Source organism: Zeugodacus cucurbitae, chromosome 4 (assembly GCF_028554725.1).
Source record: "Zeugodacus cucurbitae isolate PBARC_wt_2022May chromosome 4, idZeuCucr1.2, whole genome shotgun sequence".
Taxonomy (NCBI): Eukaryota; Metazoa; Arthropoda; class Insecta; order Diptera; family Tephritidae; genus Zeugodacus; species Zeugodacus cucurbitae.
In genome coordinates this window covers 55,498,578-55,526,101 of record NC_071669.1, presented here as the reverse complement: position 1 = coordinate 55,526,101, position 27,524 = coordinate 55,498,578, and the positions used below count along the sequence as shown (strand labels likewise).

General features: G+C 36.3%; 3 protein-coding genes across 6 annotated transcripts in view; 1 reads left to right on the top strand and 2 right to left on the bottom strand.

Annotated features, from left to right (window-relative positions):
- Nucleotides 1–22,736, bottom strand: part of LOC105220928 (uncharacterized) — a 32,342-nt gene extending 9,606 nt beyond the window's left edge. For 2 of the 3 annotated variants that reach the window (XM_011197500.3, XM_054230306.1), the window contains exon 1: nucleotides 13,376–15,674. In XM_011197500.3, the coding sequence (XP_011195802.2) occupies nucleotides 13,376–14,881 (1,506 nt within the window). In that variant the 5' untranslated portion in view covers nucleotides 14,882–15,674. Of the gene's footprint in view, nucleotides 1–13,375; nucleotides 15,675–17,202; nucleotides 18,969–22,220 lie in introns of those variants that run through there. The other variant, XM_054230305.1, reaches the window with a different exon arrangement.
- Nucleotides 22,737–23,451: 715 nt separating this feature from the next.
- Nucleotides 23,452–25,109, top strand: LOC105220932 (queuine tRNA-ribosyltransferase accessory subunit 2). Its single transcript, XM_011197505.3, has 6 exons — nucleotides 23,452–23,653; nucleotides 23,716–23,984; nucleotides 24,047–24,228; nucleotides 24,287–24,668; nucleotides 24,727–24,852; nucleotides 24,911–25,109. The coding sequence occupies exons 1-6, from the start codon at nucleotides 23,543–23,545 to the stop codon at nucleotides 25,107–25,109; spliced, it is 1,269 nt and encodes a 422-aa protein (XP_011195807.2). The 5' UTR covers nucleotides 23,452–23,542.
- LOC105220931 (GDP-D-glucose phosphorylase 1) lies at nucleotides 24,878–26,542 on the bottom strand. 2 transcript variants are annotated; one of them, XM_011197502.3, is made up of 5 exons: nucleotides 26,285–26,542; nucleotides 25,845–26,234; nucleotides 25,473–25,788; nucleotides 25,292–25,420; nucleotides 24,878–25,092 (listed from the first exon to the last, which is right to left on the bottom strand). In XM_011197502.3, the coding sequence occupies exons 1-4, from the start codon at nucleotides 26,429–26,431 to the stop codon at nucleotides 25,317–25,319; spliced, it is 957 nt and encodes a 318-aa protein (XP_011195804.1). In that variant the 5' UTR covers nucleotides 26,432–26,542; the 3' UTR covers nucleotides 24,878–25,092; nucleotides 25,292–25,316. The 2 variants fall into 2 exon arrangements, with proteins under 2 accessions (XP_011195804.1, XP_011195806.1); XM_011197504.2 differs by lacking the exon at nucleotides 24,878–25,092 and adding an exon at nucleotides 25,119–25,228.
- Between the last annotated feature and the right edge of the window lie 982 nt (nucleotides 26,543–27,524).

Sequence of the window (27,524 nt, the reverse complement as noted above, 5' to 3'; positions counted from 1 at the left end):
GTAAATCGCAAGAGGTCAAGGGATTTGATTCAATCTTTCCCAAGTTATAGGTGTTCTAACTGGCCATTGTCCCATTGGGACTCAAGCGGTCAAATTAAGAATTTTATCGGATGCTAGCTGCAAAAGCTGCATAGAAGAAGGTGAGGTAGAATCCTCCCAGCATTTCCTTTTGGAATGTCCTGCCTTTGCGAGATCTAGACAAAAAATACTTGGATCTCACTTTTTTGGGCACTCCCGCGAATTAGCAGACACAGAAGTTAAAAACCTCTGCAGATTTGTGGTAGGTTCCAAGCGCTTTGTCGATTCATAAATAAGTGAGGGGGTTGAATTTTTACGGCATCACAAAGGACTGCTCTCGATAGTCTAAGAGGGTTTCCCCCTTCACCAGAACTAGTAATTTACTCAGGTTCTTCGATAAGTGCGGCATACTTGATAATAGTGATAGTGTTAATCGGACGGCTCCGAAAATACTCGAGATTACTATATAAAACTCAAAAGTGTTTTCGATAATAAAGAATGTAAATCCAAATTTTCACGGATCTCCCTAAGTCGTTAGAAGCTTTATAAATTTTCAAACTAGACGAGTGCATTATATTAACTTTACTACTGTTAGCTTGGATGAGTTTGTTTAAAAAATCGGGACTAATGGATTATGACATTCATGTTAGTATTGATATTTCAAGACCTTGACTAGGGTTCTTAGTCTACGAATAGCTAAAACAACTTGCAAGTGAAAAAACCATTACAAAACTTGACGAAAACTTGAAAAATATCGATGGTATTCAGTTGAAACCAAAGATCGTTGAAGCTTTCGTTTTTCTCAAGGAAAACTAGCGGAATGAAAGCTGTCATCGTCTAAATAAAATTTGTCTAAAAAATGTTATGAATATCCTAATATATTGAATAGAGAAGCGATTAGACGATTTATGGATCATTTGAGATATGAACTCATCGATCCTCACAGATTAGATCCAGATGTAGGTGAAATATTATGGAACTTTTGACCCTCATCATCAATACACAACATATTTTATATAACTATTATCCGTTATTACAGTTTCATAGAAATATTGTGAGAGAGCAAAAGAAATTTGCAAAATATAATTTTTTTAATTTTTTTTTGGAATTTAGAAACCAATGGAAATTAGTTAAAGTTCATTATCAACTTAAGTTAAGGAATATGTCTGGATTTGTAGTAGAATTCAGGGCTATTTGCTTTTTGTATCATATATTGATTGATTCGCTTCTAGATGCTGCTGTAATATAAAGAAAACCATTCGAGTTTCGAATAAATTGGTCAGAAAGACTAAAATTTTACTCATTAAATTAAGTAGAATTTAAAATATCGCCATGTATCATGTATAATTCGTGGATTGGTGCTTTCGGTATTCACTTTTACGAATTCAATTATATCTAAATATCTAATCGTGACATTATTGCTATGTGCTAGCCTAACCTCCACAGCAAATTTATGAAAATACTGTTATAATTCTTAATTTAATACCGGCAACTTAGTATGCAAATATATAGTAAATACATACATACAGCAATTGTAGGTACAGTTAGTTGCCGTATACGCCAGATAACAAGCCCCATTGTGCATATAAAATTTATTACACAAATATTTCAAAGCAAATATAGTTTTATAACATAAAATTTTCGAGAAAAAAAAGCTCACTTTATACTATTTGAGTTATGCATGCAGAGGCGCAGTGGTCCACCCTCCGATTGCTATTAAATACAAATAATATTTTGTATAGAGTTGAACCCAGCAGTAAAAGAGATGCGCTCGTGTCTAAAGCAGAACTAATCAATTGGAATTGTATGGTGTGTGTCATTAAAATATAGGTATGTATGTATGTGTGGGTGTGTAATTCCTGAGTGCCACAAACTTTGTGCTCACTCGTTGTTGTTGTTGTTGTTGTTGAGGCACACACACGTTGATTTTAGTTTTTGCTGTCGCTTTCTATCAATTTAAAATGAGCTACGCAATAGTTGCTTTGAAATTATGCGCTTCATAATACCGTTTCAGTTTTGCTATACAGATTTTAATATATTTATGTGGATATACATACATGTATATTTTTTTAAGAGCAGCACTTATAAATTTATATACTCACACAAATTTAACTATATTCATATATTGTATGTATGTGTGACTATGCAAATTTTATAGTATTAACAGGTATGTATGCTCTATATACACATTGTATGTACGTCTGTATATGTGTACTTGCATAAATCTAAATTATATAGATACATACAATATAAAATTTAAATGAGTAAAAGTACTGGGTTCAAGGAGGGCCACATACATGCATTTATTATACCCAGCACACAACTATGTAAAACTAAAAATTTTATACAAAAAATTCTGTTAACTTTTTATAAGAACATAATTTCTAGCTTTAGTTCTAATCTAACCTAAAAATTGAAGTAATTTTTTTTCATTATGAATGTATTTTCTCACATAAAAGTGACCTCCAAAGACCTTTTATTGCGATAATGTAATGAATTACGAATTAAAGCATATAACATTATGTTACGTAACCTCTAAAAAACAGCAAGAAAAGTGATTATTGTCCGAGAACGGTTCCATAAGTACTTTATTGCTCCCATAGATGGCGCTGCTATTGTTATTGACTTTACTATACTGCAACACATACTCCTAAATGACGACTGTTAAAATTTCAAATGAATCAGACTACTCGATCTGTTTTGACCGTATGTGGAAGCTAGAGAGTCCATTGATTTCAGGTAAATGAATGTGAATTCACTCAGTCGGTGGTTCGACCAGTTTCAACCTGTGTTTTTGGAGCTGTTTAAACAGTTTTTGCTTCATTTTAGTACCGCCGACGAAAAATAGATCCACTTGTACACATCAAAGTTCAAGAAGCAGTCGAGACAATGAAATCCTCCAGACGATTCTGTCCAAAAAATTTAAAGACTCTGCTAATAGCCTTTTCACATAGCGAAATAAATTGTTCAATTAAAATTTTGATTGAGGAACCAGTTTATGCTCTTCACACTGTCGACTACTCGATAAACGATTAGCTGATATACAATTTTGTTTTTGCTTTTCATAAGAAGTTGGTAAGTTTCATCAGCTGAGTGCTAGCTGATTTTTAGCAGCGACATCTACCATCGTGTAGTGTGAACAATAACTCGAAAACAAAGAATGCATTTATAATTACAAATACGGTCTTTGTCGCTTAAAATGCAATTCAAAATTAATTTAGATTTTAATTTTGTATGGTAAATCGATTTTAATCAGCGTTTTAATCGAGCAGAAGCCGGTTAATTGATCAATTAACTGCTATGTGAAAAGGCTTTTTAGACAGCCAAATAAATTGATCAATTTAAATTTAAATCGAGAAACCCGATCGATATTAATAAACGTTTAAATCGAGCAGAGGCCGGTAAATTTATCAATTTGCTTCTGTCTAAAAACGCTATATAACGGCCGGGAGGGAGATTGATACGATGTTCTAGGATTCTCAACATAGGATCTACACGGACTATCCGCAGGACGGAAAAAAGGTCACAGACCTTTACGATGTCGAATATTGGTTCACTCGAACACATTTGACAAAGAAAAAAGTGATCTTCCACCATAAAAAGGAGGTGTCTCATACCTCTGTCGTGGCCATGGTTCAAATAGTGGAATTAGGCATTCCAAGTTTTGGTCCCATTTGACTTCCTTCTATTTTATAACTTGAAAAAGTCACTAGCTGGATGGAAATTTGTGTCTTTGTATATAAAGGTAGTTATCAAGGCAAGGGAGGTCTACTTTGTAGATTTCAAAAAGCAAACGATATATTTTTGATGGGTTAACGTAGTGGAAGCGATGGCTGGTGTTGAGAAGTAAATCGTCATTTTTGCAAAATTTTCGTTTTTCTTTTTATGATATGATTCTACAAAGAATTAAAAAAAAAAAAATTCTACAAAAAAATTCACAAATCCCTCTCTATGTGCGTTGGGTATAAATGTGGCAAAGTTAAATGTGCCTAATATTTCATGTGCATTGTTGAAAAAAGATACGAAATATGTATTTCAGAAAACTTTTAATGAAGCTATTACGCCAGCACAGCAACAACAACGATAAGAGTGAACCCCATAAAGTAAAGGGTTGCTACCACCACGCTGACACACACACACGATTTTAAATATATACATATATATATTTAAACATGAGCAGAAGTTCGTATGAGTTTATTTGAACTTAAAGTTCAGTTCGATATACATATGAGTGTGTGTGTGTGTGAATTATGGTAGGCTCTATACACACCCTGTAAGCACACCACCTACTCATATGTGTGTGTGTGTGTAGTGCGCTGCGCCGAAAACTGAGCTGTAAACTTATCATTGCAGACATATGAACACACATATGAAGCCATTTAAACAGACATACTACTCATGATTGTGAAAATATATTTACATATATGCATGAGTGTAAGTGTGTGTGAGTTCATAAAGGATATGTGTGTGTGTATTTCGGGTTTTGATTATGTTAAAAATCAATAGCATAGAGTGAGGTTAGGGTTTCCAGGGGTAGTGTTGCTGCTGCTGCTGCTGTTGTCTGCGTGATGAGTGTGTAGAGATCGGGTTTTAGATAAAATGCATTAGAATGTGATGTCGAGTGTGCATGGGTTGAATGTAGAAATCCATACGCACAGACATAACGGTTTATATTTTAAGTATGTATTTATGTATGTGTATGAATAGAAATACGAGCGCACGTAACTAGGATAATGCATGAGCATACGAGCAAGTAGTAAGATATTTTTACATAGATATGAGGTGTATTCAAAAAATAACGGGAATTTTTGAATTTTTGAAAAGTTCAACTGTCAATTTTTTTGTTTTTTTTTTATTATGATGATGTACATTACCCTGAGGTTAAACGTGTTTTGATGAGCTTGGCGATTTGCATTCATTAAAAGCTCACACTTCGTATCTCGTTCGTGAATTCTGTGTCAAAAACCAAAACTGTAACGATGCCACAGAGGCTTCATATTCACCAGACATGATTCCTGTGCGACTTTTTTCGATTTCCAAAACTTAAGAGAAACTTAAAGATTTTACAAATATTCGTGAAATCGCTGAAATAGCCAAGGGCTCTGCCAAAAATCGAGTTTGAGAACAGTTTTGCCGACTGTAAGAAGCGCTGTTATAAGTACAGAATATCGAATGGGGACTATTTTGAAGACGGCAATATTAACATAGAAGACTCAAAAAATAAAGAAAAAAAGAAGAAAAAAAATATTTTTTTCAAAAAATTTTCAAAAAATAAAAATTAAAATTCCCGTTATTTTTTGAACACACTATAAATAGACATATCTACATACATATATAATATATCCTACACACCCATACAAATTGAAGTATCTACATTCTGCTCTTTATGTGCATATGATTACTATAAGTTTTTTATAACTTAAGGCAAGTGCTTCAACAACTCTTTACAATTGTAGACATGTACGTATGTATATCTGTTTGGCTGAGCTTAGAACTTCTTAGCACAAAAACTAACTAACCAAACAACCACCTTTAATTTGATATGCATATGTATATGGATAGTAGGTCCGTGGCGGAAGTTGAAGACGTCTGTGGTGGCGCGAATAACAGCTTCAACTTCCCCACAACAGCAACAATACCACACCGACATACATACAATCCACACAAGTGATTACACGCTATCACACTCCACCGACCGATTTCCAAAATTCAAACCGAAGTCGAAACAGACTTCGACTTTGGTCACGACTTCGTTTGCCATGCCGTGCCAACACCTTTCGTCTGAGCATCTCGGACTAACGACGCCCAGCAATTTGTGTTTATTTGTTGTTGTGAAGATGACGATGGCGTTGATGCTGATGCTGAGATGCTGACGATGATGATGATGATGCGTTGGACGGTGAACGGACTCGCGCCGTCAAGTGTTGATGCCATAGTTCGTAATCGCCAAACACAAACACAACAACAACAATAATTTCGGGTGTTGATAATGATGTCGAGCGCAATGTATGTATGTCTGTTTGTGGGAGTGTTGATGGCGCTTACACACACATACAAGCGCACATAAATTCACAGCTTATCCACATATGCACATACATGCAGACATATGTGTGTGTACGCACTGATATGGTTGTTGTTGGCGGTGTAGGCGATGCTGCTGCATGTGTGTTGTTTTTTTTTGTGGATGAGCGCTTGGTGGCCCGCTATCAGCGTGTTGCACTTGCGGGTGCGGTATTCTGGTAATTTAAACCCTTTGAATATTTAAATAACGCCTGTAATGGACGCGATTGTGTGATAGAGTAATATTTCGGGTACACTGGCTTAAATGATAAATTTTAGGTAAATATGTACAAATATACAGGGTGCACCAAACGATTTTTTATTTCACACTATCATAATAACACCAACAGCCTTCGCGATTTCTACAAGATAATGCAGGATATCATATCTCCAGACACTCTTGAAGTGAAATAATTATTTTGCCAAAATAGCTGTCACTTATAACTGTCAGGCTGGATACACAAAAAAGCTTATTGTTTGGGTGCCGCACGATTTGACGGAAAAAAACCTTCTGAAAGACCCAATCAACGCCTGCGATATGCTGCTGAAACGGAACGAACTCGACCCATTTTGGAAGCGGATGGTGACTGGCGACGAAAAATGGATCACATACGACAATATCAAGCGAAAACGGTCGTGGTCGAAGACCGGTGAATCGTCCCAAACAGTGGTCAAGCCGGGATTGGCGGCCAGGAAGGTTTTTGCTGTGTGTTTGATGGGATTGGAAGGGAATCATCTACTATGAGCTGCTTCCATATGGTCATACGCCTAATTCTACTACCGCTTGAAGCAGGCGATCGACTAGAAGCGTTCAGAATTGGCCAACAGAAAGGGTGTAGTGTTCCATCAGGACAACGCCAGACCACACACTTCGTTGATGACTCGTCCGGAGCTACGGGAGCTCGGATGGGAGGTTTTATCGCATCCACCATATAGCCCGGACATAGCGACAAGTGATTACCAACTGTTCCAGTCCATGGCGAACGCCTTTGATGGGGTAAAGTTGAACTCAAAAGAGGCTTGTGAAAAGTGGCTGTCCGAGTTCTTCGCAAAAAAGGAGTGGGGCTTCTACGAATGGGTATTATAAAGTTGCCGTCTAGATGTAAACAGATTATCGAACGAAACGGCGCATATTTGAACTAAATCCGATCATTGTAACACTTTTTATAAAGCATTGAAGAAGAGCAAAAAAGCGGAAGTGCGATATTTGACAACCTAACATTTGCGACTTAGAAAAATGTATGGTCCACCCTGTGTTATAAAATTATGCTTATCTTATATGCATAGCTGCATATGCTCGTATATGTTTGTAGAAGCATTTTATTATTCAAATTTCGAAAATTACACAAATCTATATATTTTGTGGTTTAAAATGGATTTTTTCAAAATTTATTGCAACCTCCAGGTCTTATTAATGTGAAATTATAATTTACATAGTTATTGCTCTAACAAATCATTGGAAGTACCTCATTAGAGCATAATTAATAATTGATAAATGGAATTTAATATGGAAATTGATTCTAAGGTATACGAAAAAAGGTGTTTATCCAAAAATAATATTTCAAGAAAAAATACGAGTATGATAACGATCTCTTAGGATCCCGTGCTCAATAAAATTACAAACCAAGCGACGAATAGTGTTGCCAGATGGTGTCTATTGGTCACGATATTTTTAAACAACTATATATAGAAAAACTTCACAATTTCAATGTGTATAAAGGGATGTCTGGTTTGATTTGGGGTTTCGCATGTCTAATCACATCAATAATAACAAAATTCACCGACCGATAGAGAAAAAGAGTTAGATAAATATTGAAGAATGATGAATTTAGAGGAAATTAATAAACTGGTAGGATATCCAAAATTTTTAAAATATTTATTACTTTTAAAATATTTACTTAGTCAATAAGAATGAACTGATGCAATACCGATTGTTTTTTTTTTTTGATATTTCATGCTTTGGAACAAAAAAAATGTTATAAAACGTAAAAAAGTTTATATATGTATCTGTAAATAGGCAAGAAACTATCCCATTTTATAGTATAAGATCACGAACCCATGGTATTTGGATCGAATATAGTGATTCATTCCATTGCGTGTCGATTCTTCAATTATTTAAAAATTCGTTGTTTTGAATACGGGTCTACATTGTTACATTGTAAATCGTACATAATATATAAACTCTTATTTATTTTAGAAACCAAATGTCTAGCGTTAGGGTGATCTAAGTGGTACAATTAGTTAAAATTCAAATAAATAAATTTTGGAACAAGTCACTATTATCTAAAGAAGAGATACCTTCGAAAGACATAGTTATGATTCTTATTGTGTGTGGATCTTATTGTCCCTAGCTTTGAATATTTCAATGTGGCGAATTTAAAGAGTAAAGGGATTTTCAAAAGAGACGCTACAAAAGTAGAACGATAGGGATAGCAAACCCGTTCTTTTGACCTTTTTCCTCAGTAAAGTTTGCGCACCTATGTCAAATTTATGGTAATAATAATAATAATCGTCCTGTCAGATCAACAATTGGACGTCTATGAAAAATTTTAATCCACAGTTACAGTACAAAATGTTCCCGCACCAGTGAGACAAAGAAGTGCCCGTAGTGTCGAAAATATTACTGCCGCTAGCGCAACAATTGAGGAAGACTCAAATCAGTCTCTCACACGTCGTTCTCAAGCGTTAGCCATCTCTGTGACGTCGTTGTGATGAGAATGAGATGAGAATCGTCGTATGTTCGTGACTTGAGCTGAGCAACCAGTTGAAAAATATCCGGAAAATCACCTTCAGCGATGAGGCTCTTTTCTGGCTGAATGATTTCGTCAATAAGCAAAATATGCGTTATTGGTCAGGCAGCAATCTACACTTACTTCATGAGTCACCATTGCATCCCGAAAAAATTACGATTTGGTGCGGTTTATGGCCCAGCGGCGTCATTGAGCCGTACATCTTCTGTGCTGATCAATTCCGACACGTTACTGTGAATGGGAATCGCTGCCGCTCAATGATAACCGCATATTTTTGGCCTGAAATGGATGATATGGACTTGGGCAATATGTGGTTCCAACAGGACGGCGCCACAAGTCGAACAGCGAATGTCACAATCGATTTATTGAAAACCAAGTTTGGTGAACGTGTTATCTCACGAAAATTGGGTTCAACGCTCTTATTGAAAAACTCAATATTATAATATTTCCATGAATACACATAACTGTAATAGCCTATAAGGATGTAAAAATGGTTTCAAAAAACACTATACGGTAGAGATACATATTTTCGAATGTGATAACGTCCAGTCAGTCTGTTCAATCTAATTTTTTTATATTTCAATTCCTGCATGATTTTAACAATCGTTAGATGAACAAAACTATGGTCTACCATTGTGAGAAATTTTTTTGGAGAATAAAATGATCTTAGGAATTTTAGTTACTAGCTTTCTACGAGTAAGGCTTCTGGAACAATTCGTTAAATTTAGTATTGTCAATTTAGCAACTGTGATTGGCTCAGAATTCAACACTAAAGCATCAGTCCTCAAAAAAGTGAATCATCTTGTTCTCCTTGCAGGTGAATTATCAATGGGGTAACTAAAATGCTCCATTGCATATGACCATTATAAAAGAAGGCTTGTGATATACTCATACATAGAAGGATATACGTATGAAGGATAAGGATATAAATATACAGATGCATAAAAATACATACTTTTATTGATGTTTATAGTTATACGAGCACTATCTTTCGAAACTACAAATAACAGGGAAATAAGCACAATATATGTAAGTATGAACTGAAGTATGTCTGAATAAACCATATATAGAATGCACGCATTTTTTAAATTATTCGAAACGTGTGTGAGTAAATTGCGTAGATTACAAAAACACACAAGCGAGTGATGTGAGTGTGAGTGCATATTTTCGGGCATAGTTCAAAATTTAAACACGAAGGATGTACGATGAGTAGCACTAAAAAGTGTACATCCATTTAGTTGTGTTAGTGGGTGGCGTCTAACACATTCGAAATGTGTGAAAGTGCTGTCTGTGTGTGTTACGTCCTTTCGTCTGTCACATGAATATTTAGTTTAATTTTGAGGGTGGCACTCATGTGCACAATGAGGCCAAATGACTTTTTGCACTTCACACTGCTGCATACTACCGCTAAGCTAACGCTGGAGCTTTCGAATGCCGAACACACACACCAGCTACAGCTAGTTAATATTATATTTGCACAAGTATGACTTGTAACTAAGTTTGTGTGTGTGTGAGTGTTTGTGTGTTATGGTCACCGTGTATAGTTAAAGGAATGTGCTATGCTGATAATCTATGGGTGTTGATGGGTGGACGAATGCTGGGTAATGCGGTGTCATGTAGAATACGTGTGTTTGTATGCAGTGTATATGAGTATGAACATTGTCTGGGGACTAAAATTTTGTAACGATTTCACTCATTTCAGCCACAAAACTTTTACAAATAAGCTTATTATATAGGTATAGCTGTGTGTATATATGTATATAATTTCATACAAATTTATATAAACATAAATTATTTTAACACAGCTCTACCTCACCCCACACTTTGCAGAGCTTTAAAAGCCAACGAGAGCAATACATATCTACAGTTACATATATGTTAGTATGTAGCCATACAAATAGCTACTTGTATGTGGCATACAATTATTTTACATGCACAAACACACACATATACATATATATATATATTAAATACATACACACTTGCATTCTATATTAGTTACTGTCGATATTATTATTACTATTATGGAAGCGAGGTTAGGTTAGGTAGCAGGTTGGTTGGCTGGTTGGCGATTCAACTCAGTTCTTGTAAAATTTTGTATAACAAATATGCAGATGATGATGTATGTATGTATGGTATATGGAAATGCAAATGTAATATGCAAAAATTCATATTTTAAAACATACAGACGCTTGTAAATTTTGGAAGGTGTCTACACAGGATCTACAAACATACATATAAAAGCACACATTAACTATTAACACAACTACAATGTATATAAATGCATATTTACAGCAACAACAGTATATATATATATATATCACTATATACATACATATTGCGAATCAAACCGAGTCTCATATTCACATGAAAGCCATATTAATACCTATAATAAATATTTTAAAATGGAAAATGTGAATACTACTACATACACATCTTCACATATAACTGTACATATGTACATATATGCATAACTGATCGATTACATAAGTTTACAACGTTATGTATATATATATATATATATAAATTCGATATGCAACAACTAAGTTGATTTATATATAAATATATATAAGTCTACGATGTACCAACAAATTATATAATATAACGGTATACAACTCATGTGGTCGCAAGTACAGTAACCACACTAAATACAGGTGAATATTGTGATTGAAAAATTGAGTATAACCACAGGGTGGTGCCAACACCTGTCCTGGTATGCTGGAACCACCTTGAACCTCAACGTTAGTAACGGACAGGAATCCATTTAACATTCAAGATACATATAAAAATATACACGTTTTTGTATTGTATAACATTGTTGTTGACTATCGATTGATAGTTTCGCTAAATTTACTTTATTGTTATTCACAAAGTATGGATATTTACAGGACTGAAGATGTCTTTTCAATTAAAAAGAGACTTGATCTCCCAAAAAAAATATTTAATCACTAACGGTAACTCTGTAACATAGTTGGAGTTCTGAGCATATTAAAAACCTTTGAATGACACTATTCAAACGAACAAAAAACAAAGAAGCTCTTTAAGAAGGCACTAGAGAATCTAAAAATATCGATTTAACAAACTTGATGCATTTTCTTCAATTCTTACAAAAAAAAAAATTCGAAAAAGCGGGTTCCAACTTAAATTTCCAACAGAGGTCGCTGCAACTTCCAAAAAAAGAAAATATGTTTATGGGCAACATTCGAAAACGACGTTAACTCTCTCTTCTCTTTCATAAAATCAACACATAAGGCGGTATTGTTCAAAAATCTCTCATTTCCACGAAGAAAGTGATTTTGTAGAGAATGGGAGAAATAAAGGATTTTTCACTAGAGACCCTACAAAAGTAGACCGTTAGGGTCAGCAAACGACGTCATATTTTTCCCGGTCTTTTGACATTTCTCTTCTGTAAGGTTTGCCATTTCCTCATGGAAAGATATACGATCCAACAACGAGTCGAAATGATTAAAATTGAATACCGAAATTCAAAGTCAGTGGCCTCAACTTTAAGAGAGCTACGTCCAATTTATGGTCAACTGATTACTGGCTGAATGGCTTCTCAAAAATATATGCGCAGCAAAATATGCGTTATTGATCAGGCAGCAACCCACTTGTAATCCATGAGTCAACATTGCGAAAAAAATTACGATTTGGTGCGTTTTATGGGCCAGAAGCGTCATTGGGACGTACTTCTTCTGTGATGTTCAAGACCGGCATGTTACTGTGAATGGGAATCGCTACCGCTCAATGATAACCGAATATTTTTGGCCCGAATTAGATGATATGGACTTGGACAATATGTGATTCCAACAGGACGGCGCCACAAGCCGAACAGCGAATGTCAAAATCGATTTATTGAAAACCAAGCTGGGTGGACGTGTTAACTTTCGAAATGGCCAAGTTTATTGGCCACCTCGCTCGTGCGATTTGACGCCGTTAGACGATTTTCTGTGTAGCTACGTCAAGTCTATGGTCTAAGCCAAGAAGCCAGTGAAGTTTGATGAACTTCGTACGAATATCGGCCGATTTATGCTGTGAAAAATTGGGTTCAGCGTTCTCGTGGTGGGAAATGAAATCGGGTTCCACACATAATGGCATCGAAATCCCACTTTTGTAGCGCTCTTATTGAAAAACTACAGATTAACTTATTTTTAAGATGATCATATTAATATATTTTTAGATCGGTGGCGATGATTTCTGTTATATATATATATTTTTTTTTTTTGAAGTACAACCTAAGATATTCTTGGAGCATGGACCAAAATTTAATCGTTTTTCGATGATGTGGCCGCCAAACGAAGTAAAAACTACTCCAATATACTGATAGAAGACTTTTAATAAATGGAAATTTAAAGGTCGCTGATGATTTTCATCCAAAACATGGTTTGAAACTAAATTACGTCATACTTTTGCTTTTCTTTTTTTTGCTTTTTCCAAAGAAATCGTTAAGTAGACACCCCAAAAGCTCACAGTCGAGCTTCATTTGCAAGAAAAAAATTTAAATTTGATCTAAAATCTAAAAACAATTACAATAAAAGCATGCTCACCTGACAGAACTTGATAAAGTTTTCGACAACGATCGACTTATCCGAGAGCGTCATTTGACCGGTGAAACGTACACCTAATTGCTTCAAATTCTCCTTCTTCTTCGCTGGCAACTTATTCATATGCTGAAATATGCCCTCCTCCACCTTGTGCGATGGATGCACATCAAAGTTGTCTTTGATGGTGAATGTGGCCAGCGGCTTGGGCGCGCTTGCCGCGGAGCCCGATTGTAACATAGCAAAGTCCGAACTGCCAGTAGCGGCGCCCTCGGAAGAAGTATTCGAGTTGGAAGCGTTAAGGTGCGAGCTGGGGAAGGCCAAATTGGATACCTCCATAGAGGATTCATTCGAGTTGGAACTATTCGTAGCCGTAATGTGATGCATATCGAAAATGGTGTGTTTCGAGTCATGATCGAAGACGTCCAGCGCGTTGGCATCAAGGCTATTCGAAGTGCGCGATACGGAAGACAATAGAGCAGCGGCTTTGCGTGACGAGCGTGACTTATGCGATGTACTACTATCCAAATCGATTAAGCTCGACGATGATGATGTTGAGGTTGGCGCTTGACCAGCTGACGCACCGCCGCCGCCACTAGCGGCAGCATCACCTTGCGGCTCGCTGTTTTGATTGTAATCGTTGGAGTGACGCAGGTATTTTAGGAATTCAAAGGAACCATCGAAATGCTGTGCACCATTCGGATTAGGCGCAAGAGGCGTGCCCGGTTGATTGCTATTCTGCAATTGCGATATCGGATGCGGTGTGCCGGGTGTGGCACTGACCATTGGGCTCGCACCTGCTGCTGCTGCTGCTGCGGCGCTACCCCAACGCTGTGGCGTTGTTGGATAATTAGGCGTCGCAGCTGTTGGCATGCCTTGCGTGAGGTGCGGCGAAGCGAGGTGGCTGCTGTGATGAAAGGCATTGGTAGTAGCGGCTAGACTGCCAGGTGTATGCGGTGCATGACCGGCATAGGGATGTGGCGCATGTGGATGTGCTGCATGTGGCATATGAGTGGAGTGTGGTGTATGATGCAAATGTGCGCCATGTTGCAGCTGCTGCTGCATGCCGGGCTGTGCCGCATTGGGGGCGTTGGCAGGCGTTAATGCGGAAGTGTTGGGCGCTTCCGCACCACAATTACCAATGGCATTCATTGGTGCCACACCATTATTATATTGCTGTTCAATGCTACTTAGCAACCCCGTTGTGTTGGCGCCAGCGCTGATGCTAGCATTGTTGTTGCCGCCACTATTACCACCAACGCCATTGTAATACTGTTGTTGTTGCTGTTGCAATGCTGCCTGCTGTGCTGCTGCTGATGATGATGTTGGTGCGCCAGCTGATGGTGATGGTGGCGCTTGCGATGTGCCTGGGCCCGCACCCGTGCCAAACACTTGAAAATCCTCGAAGGACGAAAACTTTAACTCACCATTGCTCAAATACTTGGCGAATTCTGATGAATCGTTGAGGGAATTGAGGAAGAACGAGCTAAAATTGCTGGATATGCAGGACATTTTCGTTTATTTTTTTTGCGCTTATTTTTGTTGTTTTGAGTATATATGTATATTTTTTGTTATTTTTCTAATTCAAGCGCACACAATTTTTTTCTGTCTGCGTCGACACGCCACTTGCCGCTTGCTACAGCCTGCGTTTTATGCGCCTTTCGTTGACTGTTATTGTTGTTTTTTTGTTGTTGTGTGGGTTTGTCGCGTCGTGTTTTGCGCGCTCTGTGTGGCACCGTGTTGTGCACTGTTGCTTTATTATGATTGTTATGGTGTTGTTGTTTTTGTTTTCTTTATTTTTTCTACTACTCCCTTCGACGTCGTGGGGGTCACGCGTGTTTGTTTTGGTTTTTGGTAGGTGGAAGTTTTTATGTGTTAACGTGTTAATAATACTGTTAAGAATACCGATGACCTTGTTAATTTCCACTTGTTTTTTTTCTTCTTCTTATTTTTTGTTGTTTTTGTTATTGTTGCATTTTTAAAGCTTCTTTGTATGCTAGGAAATATCGCTTGTTTCACTATTTTTAATATTACTTATTTATATTTACTTGTTGTTTTTGTTGTTGTAATTAGTACATTACGCTTAACATGTAAATTTGTTGTTGTTTTTTTTTTAACTTATTAAATTTTACAATTTTTATAATTTAATTTGATTATATTTTTTTATTTTGTATTTTTTGCTTTAGTCTTCGTTCGACTGTACTAATTAGTTTAGAAAATGGCACATAATTTGTTGGTCTTTCCGTTTATGGAAAGCACGTAGACCAGTTTTTTGTTGTTGTAGTTTTCAGCAATGTTTTCAACCTTATTTTAAATATATTTATTATTATTTTTATATATAATTTTTATTATTTTACATATTTTTTATATTAAATTTTCAAATATATTTTTTATAATTTTTAAATATAATTTTTCTTATTGTTATATATAATTTTTATTATTATTATATATAATTTTTATTAATTTTAAATATATTTTTATACACTTTTTAATTATTTTTTATTTTTATATATTTTTTTTAATAACTAATATTGTAACAACAGCACTTCACAATTATTTCAAATTAAAATGTTGAAAAAAAACAAGTGCAGTCCGCAGCTCATGCCTTACAACTTGTGAAGACACAACACATACCTACATACACACAAAAACACAAATCTTTGTAACCACTCGAAAGCCAGTGCTTAGCTATACCCCATACGTCGCTTTAATACGATTTTACTTTTGTATTAACTAAACACACACATACACATACACAGTCGCATGTGTAAGCACAATTATTGTTTTTGTTGTTTTTGCCTGCGTTTCCTTTGCCCCGCCTTGACGTATTGACGATTTGCCGTTTGCTTTTTTGAGCAAACAATATTCAATTGCACTTTCTTGTGCAGATATTTCCTCTATACACTAATACACTATCACGCACAACAACAACTACAATTGCTGCTATCTATTTTCGCTCAATTTTCATCGCTTTTCTTTGCGTCTTCAATTCGTGTATGCGTGTGTATTTGTTTTCTACTTTAATTTTAAATATTAAAAATTATGAATTTTCTTTCGCCACTTTTCTTCTTTAGCTCTTCACAACCAAAACGGCTTCGTCTCCGGCATACCGACGCGTCTCTGACGTCGCTGACTTGTTGTCGCAATTGCTGAAGTGTGCCGCTAGCTTCTCGAGCTATGTAGATGTTAGCTATCGCTATTTCCCCACTACACACCACTAGACGACCGTTGTTGGTGTTGCGTTGCTTTGCTAGTCCGGCCGGCCCAGGCGTGTACGGCGCAGGCAGCGAGCGTTAGGCAGGCAAACAGGCAGTAAACGACAGCGGCGCAGCGTGTTTTAGTTTTGGATTTTCACTTTAATTTTCTTAGTTTTCTTTCCGTTTACTTGCTCGCTTGGCGATTTACTTGTTTCTTGCCTTGTGGCTTTGAGGTTTCCTTTGCTTTTTCACTTTTCCACTTTTATTTAAATATTATTTTTATTGCTTTTTCTACATTTCTACGCGTGTCGTATATTACATTACATTCGTTCTATGCCGTTATACATGCGTTTTTATTTTATTATTTTCTTTTAGCACTTAGTTTTCGACTAGTCTTTTAGTCTTTCATTTAGTTTTGTCTAATCTGTAGCATGCTAGACGTAATTCCATACGCTCATGCCACGCCGTGCGTTCTTCAAATGCTTGTTGAGCTCGTATCGCACGTATTTTCTGTCGCTGACCGTTTTAGCTGCCGCTAGTTTCAAGTCCTTCAACTTCAGCTGCGTCTATACCATGTAGACTATCTAGTATGTCGCATGTGCAACTCAATGTTGCAACTTTCTATGCGCTGCTTACCTTCCACAACTGCTTTTCTGCGTCATTAGTTGCCGTGTTTTGTTGTTGCTGTTGCTATCCTCCGTTCGTACCTGTGTATAGTGACGACCTGCGATACCGCACAACTAGTATGGCCACAAGTTTCTCCAATAATTTTTTGCACTTTTTTGTTGTATTATTATTATTTTTGTTATTGTATTTGATTCTTGTCGACCGCAGCAGCGCACTGAATCAGCAGTCTAAATCGTATCGTAGCGAAACGAACGATTTCAATCGACCTCCGTCGACTTCGTAACGAAATAAATTCGTATTGTGCCGCTTAAACTACAATTGCCGTCACGCACCGTACCGCACAGATCTCGTACTAAATGTGAAACTGTCTGGATGTGCTGAAGGAAGTAGTTAACCATAGGCAGGCAGCGACAGTTTTGAGGATTTTGATTTCACACACACACACTCATGTGGCGCTCGCACACATCCGACGACGACAGCAACAACGATGAGTACGACGAGTTTTCTTCTGCCTCCGGCTCTGCTTCTCTTTTTGCCACCAACGGTTTCCACTTCCTTCGTAGTGTGTGATGATTACGCGTAACAGGCAGGCAGGCAAGCACGCAGTCAGGGAAACAACAGGCACACTAGCTTACGAACTAAGACGTTCCGTCCGTCCGTACGACCGTTCCACCGTACTCCTGTGCGTCTATCGTGTTGCTTAAAATTTTGATATTTGGGTAGGTAAGCGTCGTCGTCACACTGCGACGCCAAATAGTAGAGGCAGTCAAATTCGTTGATTTTACACGATGTTTTGTTGTCGTTGTTTTACAGTCGCGCCGTGCCGTATCGTCTGTCTATTTCACTGTCCAAACATAGCTATAGCTACATAACCATATACAGTCGAACAGATATCCATGTGTCTGTGGCTGTGTGCCCGCAGCCCGCAAAGGAAAAACGTGCTTTGATTATGACGTCGACAGCGACTGCGACTTCGACCGCCGTACGCTCGTCGATCTCGCCGGCCGCAAAGGGGTGTTGCTCAAATAGAAATTTATATTTTAAACAATTCTTTTTTTGTTTTTGTTTTTGTGTTTAACCCTTAAATGCCGCGCGCATCGTCACAAGCGGCCGACACTCGGCTGAGCAAATAAATACCGACTGACTGACTGACTGTATGAGTGGAGCGCCACAACGTTAATTTCAAACGCTTTGCAGTCAACTGAGCGCTGCAGCCGAACCGAAACTGGCCGCTCAACTTGCTCAAACAGCATAGAAATGCTCACAGCTTTGTAGGTTAGTTTTAGCTAGTAGTTAGTGCTCTGTGTGTTTTTATTGCTTTCAATCTGTTTGTTGTTGTTGTGCACTGGGGGATACGTTTGTTAGTTTGTGCACTCATGTGGGGGGACCTCATGCGTCAGGCTATTCGGCGCTCTCGCTTTTACAGTCTCTTCGTAGACACTTTGTTTTGACGCATTCGGCTGCCTTTTGGGGGGCTTCTCTGCGCACATACACGACGACTCTCTTTTTTCACAGCGAGCGCGCTCTGTCAATATTATTAAAAATGTGAAGCTGCTGCCCTCCTTTGGCGTTCGCACTCATTCACTGTTTTGCTACGTCTTTCGTAAGGTATATCTCGGCCTGTACTCCCGCTGTAGTATATACAGTTATGTTGATTGTGTAGTTTAAATATTTCAAATATGAAATTCCGAGGCGGTAACGCAGTATGATTTGTCTGGCCTAAGCAGATAACAGGAGGAGAGTTGCCATTTGTACCTTGTGGTGGCGGCCAAGTGCTGAAATGGGAAAAGGAAGAAACTATAATTTTGTACTACAAAATAATATTCAAATGCAGAGCTTTTCAATTTGGGGCGGGTCGTTGTTGATGGCGTTGATTGGGACTCGATATAATATGAATAACAAATGCTACAAAAAGCGATTGCAACATACCTGAAAATTAACTATATTTCCAAAATAGTCCTTTGTAATTGTCAAAACTGCTTCGAAGACCAGTTTTATGCATTACATCCCCAAAAGGAATTTTCATTAAATAATCAGCTTAGAACGGTAACAGAGTTTGTGAATTTTATATACTTCTCTCGTTAAATTCGGAAATCGGCAATATTTTCTAAAGCCTAAATATGTATTGGTCAAAAGTTAACGTAAAGAACGTGGACGACCCGAAAAATTCTTTGATGCCCATACTACAATTACATATTATGCACTTTTGTGTAGATAGCTTGATTCTAGGCGACCAGAATCTAATCCACCCTACTCTTAGTCTAAGCGAAACTCTTAAGGACATGTATCTAAGTTCAACTTAGGCAATAGAAATATAGTCAGTAATGTAGGATACGAAAAACAGTGTAGCCGTACAACGAGGAATAGCCAGCGAACAACGAAAGTGAATGACATTCCATCTAAGTGCTGTATATCTAGGTCTCGTGGGTAATGATGGGCATCCTCAGAAGTAGATTTCGGAGCTAGGTCAGTCGACTTAATCGGTTTAAGGGATTCACGATGCACCTAATATTTTTCCTTTTAAGGTATTAGCACCGCTGGGAAGTGGTTGTGGTGCTGGCGAGCTCCTTGAGCTCTGAAGAACAACTGTTAGAGCTGCGAAGCTATTCGAAGTTGAGTAACGATCTAAAAAATTGGATTCAATTTTCATCTCAGCAATTTTTTTATTCGAATAACGTAGTTTTTACTTTTACTGATAATTAAGTCTTTTTTGGAGATACTTTATTCTTTGGGATCGGTGTCAACTACCGAACTGTCGCTATTATAAGAATATTTGCCGAAAAGCTGTCCTGGAAATGAGCTTTCCGGCAAATTCCGACTAGACCCGAAAAATAGTAAAAATGATGATGATCTAGATAAATATGTAGTTTTTATACTACCATAATAACATATCTAGTTTTCAGTTAGCATATGTTTTTAGTAACTAAGTGCACGTAAAGGGTTTTCCAATAAAAGCGCTACAAAAGTTATGTTTAAATAAAACAAAAACGGTTTCTTTATTCCTGTGAAAGTACATTCGATGCCATTATGGAACTGACGTTGAACCCAATTTTGGACAGTTTTCAAGCATTAATCGGCCGATACTGTTGCAATTTCACATTCGTTATTCGAACGAAGTTCATCAATCGTCGCTGGCTTGTTGGCATAGACCATAGACTTGACGTAGCCCCACATGAAATTGTCTAACGGCGTCAAATCGCACGACCGAGATGGCTAATTGACTGAACCATTTCGAGAGATAACACGTTCACCAAACTTGGTTTTCAATAAATCGATTTTGACATTCGCTGTACGGCTTGCGGCGCCGTCCTGTTGGAACCACATTTTGTCCAAGTCCATATCATCCAATTCGGACCAAAAATACACGTAGCGCTCTTAAAATTGAAGTCACTGACTCCGAATTTCGGTATTTAATTTTAATAATTTCGACTCGTTGTTGGATCGTATACCTTACGAAAGAGAGATATGTCAAAAGAACGGGAAAAAATTTGGCGTCGTTTGCTATCCCTATCGGTCTACTTTTGTTGCGACCCTATTGAAAACCCCTTTATTATCTTTAATACATATATATATATATATTCGGTATATATTCCAGGGTTTATTTTTAACTGCAGACAGATTAACAGTATTCCAACGTTAAGCCCTTTTATCAGTTAGAAATGTATTTTAAAGTATCAAATGCTGTAAATGATAGCAACAGAGTAGGCTGTATTAAGGTCTTATCAACACTAGATATCTAAACATGAATGAGTAAGTATAATTGTTTGAAACTTTGTATATTTTGTTAATACTAGCCACTACTACTTGCGTAATTAAAAAAAATATATATATATTTTTTATTATATGATACATATAAAAATAAAATGATAATTATGATATACTCTCTTTTAAGGATATTGCATCTTAAATCTTATAGAATTTGAACTTGAATCATTACTTGAATCATTTAATTTTTGTTTGCTCGTTGTTAAACTCCACCTAAGTTGAACTAAACCGATCTTAAACGCTCTACCATAAAGATTATATAATTTACGGGATCTATGGAGCGATTTTTCCATACGGCGAGCTTATAAATTATCTTTCATTACTAGTATAAAATATTTCAGAATAAGAAGCAAAATACTATTTATTGGCGATTCTGCAATTTCCTGTGACAAAATCGGTGTTTCTGAACAAACATCAAGTCACTTCTGAGTTTCTTCAGGCTCATATAATCTAAATCTTATTGAGAATCGGATCACACCTTATAAACATACTGGCTTTCTATATATGTAAATATATAATTTTGACTAAAACAACGGTATCGTCCTTAATGAAGATTTCTACATTATTGAATATAGACCATATTTAATCCATGTAGTGTAGAACCAGTCTATCTGTCTGTTTGTTAAAAATCTAACCCATTCGGTAAAAATATCTGGAATCTCCCATCTGGAATGTTGCCGAAAAATGGTTGGACTCATCCAAGAAGGAATAAAAATGAATATGTATATGTTCTATTCGAAGAGATGAAGCATATAAGTTGTATAATTGATGATACTTTTTTATGGAAATAAGCATCTGAGCTTCAATGGAATACCCTCTGCTCTGAATGCCCTAACACTTTCTTTGTATCCTATCCGCACTTGAGAGAAGGAAGGATTGCCATCCGATTTTCGGCAAAAGTTGCTTTGAACATTCTTAAATGATCTGTTAAATAAAGTGTTTTAAAAAACCTAACCTAAAAACTGTAGAACATATCCTTAAAACTTTAATAGAAATTTAGTATAAACAATTATTTTCAACCCAAAACATCCATTGGTTTCGAATTTTCTAAAAACGCCCTAATATACAATTGCATGCACTTCAAATATTTATTAGCAGGTTTCTATGCAAATACATATACATACGTACATATGTATGTGTGCAAATAGAAGAAAGTAAATAATGCCACCGCACACTTTTTACACAACGCCCAATCAAATATTTACCGTCAACCCTTGCCATATTGAGCTGCAAATTGCGGTTTTAACACATTCAAATTTTACCTTTTCCGCTACGTTTGGATTTTGCGTTTTTTCGAACTTCTCAATTATGTTTATACGTTAATCAAACACAAGGTAGACACACACACACACACAATAGTAGTACTACCACTACATGCACATCAATTTTTATATTCACTGTGCGCACTGTGGCCACCACTAAAGCGCTCTGCCAGTCTCATTCATGCTTATTTATTCTTCACTTAGAAAAGCATTTAAGCATATGTAATTTTTCAATTAATTTTAATTATAAACTTAATTAGGAAATATTTGAAAATTGTACACAATTGGGGAAAAGCTCCGACAGTATGTATATTGCAAGCGCGTTTGCATATGCAGCGTCACATGAGCGAAAGTGATGGCAGATAATATAGTGAGCGTATCAAAAAAAAAATAAATAAAGACACTTTGTTTAAAATCAAAATTAATTCACACACGCTATTTGCGGTTGCTGCTGCTACTGTCGTCGTCCACCGTCGTCATCGACAACAAATCGCTAGCGCAGAGCTCCTACCGCAACTGAATCGAATTCAACCAAAAGTCAATCCAAACGAATGAGCAAAATGAGTGGCCGAGCAGTGAAGCAACCGGCTCCGGCAGCGCAGTGACGACCGTCGGAGTAAAGTTTAGTATATTATATATGTATAGGAGATTTACACCTCTCTGTTAATTTGTTTATGTAGTTGGAAGTCTCTTGGATATTATTCGCAGCAAGAGTAAGCTTTGCAGCTATTGAGGTGGGTCGAGTCAGCTGGTGACATTGTTATTATCACCCACTCTGTGGCAAAAAGCCTTGCAAATATGCTTGTAATATTGAAATTGGCCTCCACGTTTTACCAAAAAGGGAAAAACTTCCCAAAACTTATGTTTTTATTATGTTTTCAAGGATCTGGAAGTATTTATGCTCCATTTCCAATGCCGGCCGAATTGATAGTCGTTAATCGCTTATAATCATCGGTCTGTTTCAACGTTCTTAATAACAAAGGAAATATTTTGCAGATATATTTTCGATGACTTCAAATTAGTCTCAAAAACTCCTGTATTGATTTATGAAATATTATTAATAAAATATAAAATTTTGAATATTTTAGCTTAGGATTTCCTAAAATAGTATAGTAGTTCAGTAATACTTATATTTTTCAATTGTTTTCTAAAATAAAAATAAATAATAATTAAAACAGCATTTCTGCAACTGGCAGCACTACGAACAGCTGTTTAATTAGGGACAAAACATACAAAAAGAAACGTCAAAAACAGCGTGTCCGGCACAACTAAACATTTCATTTGAACTAGTTTTATATTAAATTAATATTTCTAATTTAAAAATGAAATTTGTTATAGAAAATATAAGCAAGTCTTCTGGGCGACTTGGGCATTTAGTACAAGCGGAAACGGAAAAACGTTTTCGTACACCATTGTTGGTACAAACAACTAAAGTGAGTGCTTAAAGAAGACTTCAAAATAACTTACAATACTATTAATGAAATTTTAAATATAGGCTGGAAGCATTCCATACCTTAGTCGCGAGGTGTTCGATTATGTCACGAAAGAGATACCAGCCTTGCAGTTTTCATTATCCACCATCGATCATATGACGGAGTCGCTTAAATTGTTTAATGACACATTTGGCGCATATGTAGGCTATCCAGAATGTCTGTCATTATTGCTGGTACGAGACGCTTGTACGACAACGCCGAGCGGACACAACGACAAGGATACAGTGCCACTTTTCACAAGAAGGGGCAAGGAAATGCTAACAACGACGCGGTAATTGGAAAACAAATACACAATTAATATTAATTATTAATAATAAATAATATTTCTTTTAGTTATATGGACGCAGTTGAAGTGTTGAAACCCGATATATATCAAGGCCTTTGTGATGCTGATACAAATATAGAAAGCGCTAAAAAACGCATAGCAAAGTGTGTCGATCGTACAGCAAATTTTATGGAACTCTGTTATGAGCGACATCAAAACTCTAAAGTATTAAATAAGAGCGCGTTATTCGGTAAATTAGTTTTCTATAATCTGAGGTTCAGAAAAAATTTAATAAATTTACATTTTAGTACCCATCGTTGGTGGCTACAGCACATTTGCGCGTTCCGATTCTATTAAGCACGCCAAAGCGAAAGGTGAAAATATTTCGAGTGGTTATATTTTTGAGGGTTTCCACAACAATGGACTCACTGCCACAGAGGTAGATGCTGACGAGCTTGTAAAAGTGATGTCACATTGTTTGAATGAATTAAATGTTGAAAAGCCAAAAATGATGCCTGGTGCCTATACACCAACAGTAATGTTGGAATTAATATCCTTAGGTGTAGATATGTTCGACACATCTTATGCATATTGCGCTGCCTCAAATTTTAAAGCACTTACATTCAATTTTGATTTAACAAAAACTGAAAGTGAAAATTTTACGCCATTTTTGGACATAACTGAGGATAGGTAAGTTGATGTGCCGGATAAATTAATATATAAGTTATTAACAATTTGAATATTACAGTTTGAAGGAGGACTTTACACCAGTGCTAGCGAATTGCGACTGTCTAACATGCAAGAAACATACGCGCGCTTACTTGTATCATTTATATAACACAAGGGAGATGGCTGGACCCATACTGATTATGATGTATGTGTAAAATATATTAATGATATGTGGTAATAAATCAATTTTTATTTATTTTCAGTCACAATTTGCACCATATGTTGAAGTTCTTTAATACCATTTGTAATTGTATCGCCGAGGACAAGCTACCTGATTTGCTCAAAGTAGTGAAATATCAAGGAAACGAGGCTGCTGTTGATTATAGTATTAAACTAAATACTAAAGCAATTAGTAAAAACGATCAGGGTAAAAGTTTTACTGTAGCTAAAGATGAAAAATAAAAAAAGAAATTTTACTTAATACAAATTTGAGCTATTTAATTTTTATATTTTATCACAAATGAAAAAAAGCTTTTGATATGACCTTAACGCCAACAGGTGGTAGTGTAATCAACGTTATCCTAAATGAGTATACACCTTTAAATATAAACAAATTTAAATTGGTTACATTCTAATGGACTTACCAAAAATAATTGCTTGATATGGTTTTTACGCTTTAAAATATTCGTAAATTTCTTTATACACTTCACCAGTTTCACTTTGTATTTTAGCTAGCACCTCTTGTTCTGTGAGACTTTCATACAGTTGTTCATCTATAAAAAAATACTGTGTAATATTTAAAAATTTAATGCTTCCAACACGTACCTCCCACTGTCACATAACCGGACACCTCACAAAATCCAATATTATAGGTATTCAAGTCCTTTACGTAGCAAAATGCTTTGCGGCAAGATACAAAAACTTTCAAAACATTTCCAAAACATGCACTTCGATTAGGCGTTAAAAATAAATTGTGCGGTATATCGTGTTCACACAGCCATATAATGAAATTAAACAGTTTTTGTATTTGTGCATTTAAAGCCGCTTCGTCAGTAGTTTTGTTGAAAATAAAGCATATAGCCTCTGTTGGCATTTTATCACTTAAACGGTAAATATTTGTGCTTTGCAATAATTCCAATTCCTGTAAAAATATTTTGTATTTTATGAAATTTTACAAAAGTGATAATGTAACCTTACCGCTTTGTCAACATATAAATCTGCTGTAACATAGAGTATATGTAAATGTAGGTGATTAACCGATGCCAAGGCACCAGGACTATTGTAACCAATACGAAATGCTTTTTCCTCATCTGCTAAGTTTAGTAAAAATTTTACGCAAAAACTCAAAGCTGGCAGCGTCAAGCGTTGGGGTTGTCCTGCCGCTACATCTGGACATACTAATGTATGATAACGTGTTAGCGGACTCTTATTGATTATCATTGAAATAACTATATCCTCATATGGTATGCTCATTAACAACTCCAAAGGTTTAATCTTTTTGAAATTGAAAGCCTCTTCATTGAATACGGGTTTTAAACTGCTAATAGTTTGTGGTAATCTACGTAGACGTGTACGCTGCGGATTATACTGAATGCGAATGTTATTATTTGTATAAAAGCTGCTTAATTCACGCTTACTTCCATGTAGATTATTTTTTGCCCCGGCAGATATCTAGATTTTGTTACATTTAAGTTGTATGCAAATACATTGTCGGTGTTTTGTAGCATTAACCATTTCTGTTGCAATTCAACAAGGTAACGTGTAGCTGCTGTTTTTAAATCCATATCCAATTGGTGCTACGTGTTTAATTTAAAATAATTTCCTAAAGTCTTATCACAGCAGTTTATTTACAATTTTTGAGCAGCTGTTGCTTAGAAATATTACCACTTCTATTAACTTTATTTATTGTACTACACAGTGGCCTCAAAACTGTACGGAGGTTGGAATTTTGCTGTATGAAAATTTAAAGCTTTGCTATAAACTGGCAGATGTCGCAATTGCGACGTCATTTATACGAAAACTCAAAGTACTTCGCATAACCTTTTGTATTTTAAACAATGACTTATTCCTTAAATATATAAACATTTAAGTTTATTACTACTTACAAACACTTTTTAGAGCTGCACTCACCAACATTTGTAATAGTTTTACTAGACACAATGCTATTGCTGCACGCTTTTCTAGCGCACACGGAGCTTCCCGAAGTAGTTTACTTATGTATATGCAACCTTATTCACCCTGATCTCTTTGGTTTGTAGTTAAGAACTCATATTTCAACTCTGTGAGTCCAAAATCAATAAATTACCGCATTTAATTCACAATTTTATGTTGAAATCACTTTTTCTAAAATTTTTCACTGCCGATGCTGCAGCTTAATCGGAACTATTCAAATGGCGGCGGAAGTTTGACATATCAAGGAGTTGCCAGCCTCGTGAGAAGCAGAAAATAGCGGATAATAGCACTATCAGTTGTTAAAAATTCTTTGAACGTGTATTACTCCTCGCAAACTTGAAACTATTTATTAGTATTGTTGCTACATAATAACAATTCTTACAAAATACAACTACAATGTGCAAATATCCATTTAAAGTTAAAAAAATAATGCGATTTTTCATCTTAAACCTTTTCAAAGCAAATGCAACCCTGCGTACAATTCACTTCAGTTGGCGTCCAACTGCTTCTGTCAGTTTCCGTTGGCGCGTGTGAAGAACTTCTGACTGCTTATGCAGTAGTTTGTGAAAAATTGTTAATTTCTTTAAATAAAAGACTATAAGTGCGGTATTTTTTCAATTGTGTCGATAGTAGTGAGTAATTTCTATTGAAAACAAGTCGAAAATGTGTGCGGGCGTTAAAATGTGTGTGCGTAAAAGACTCAGC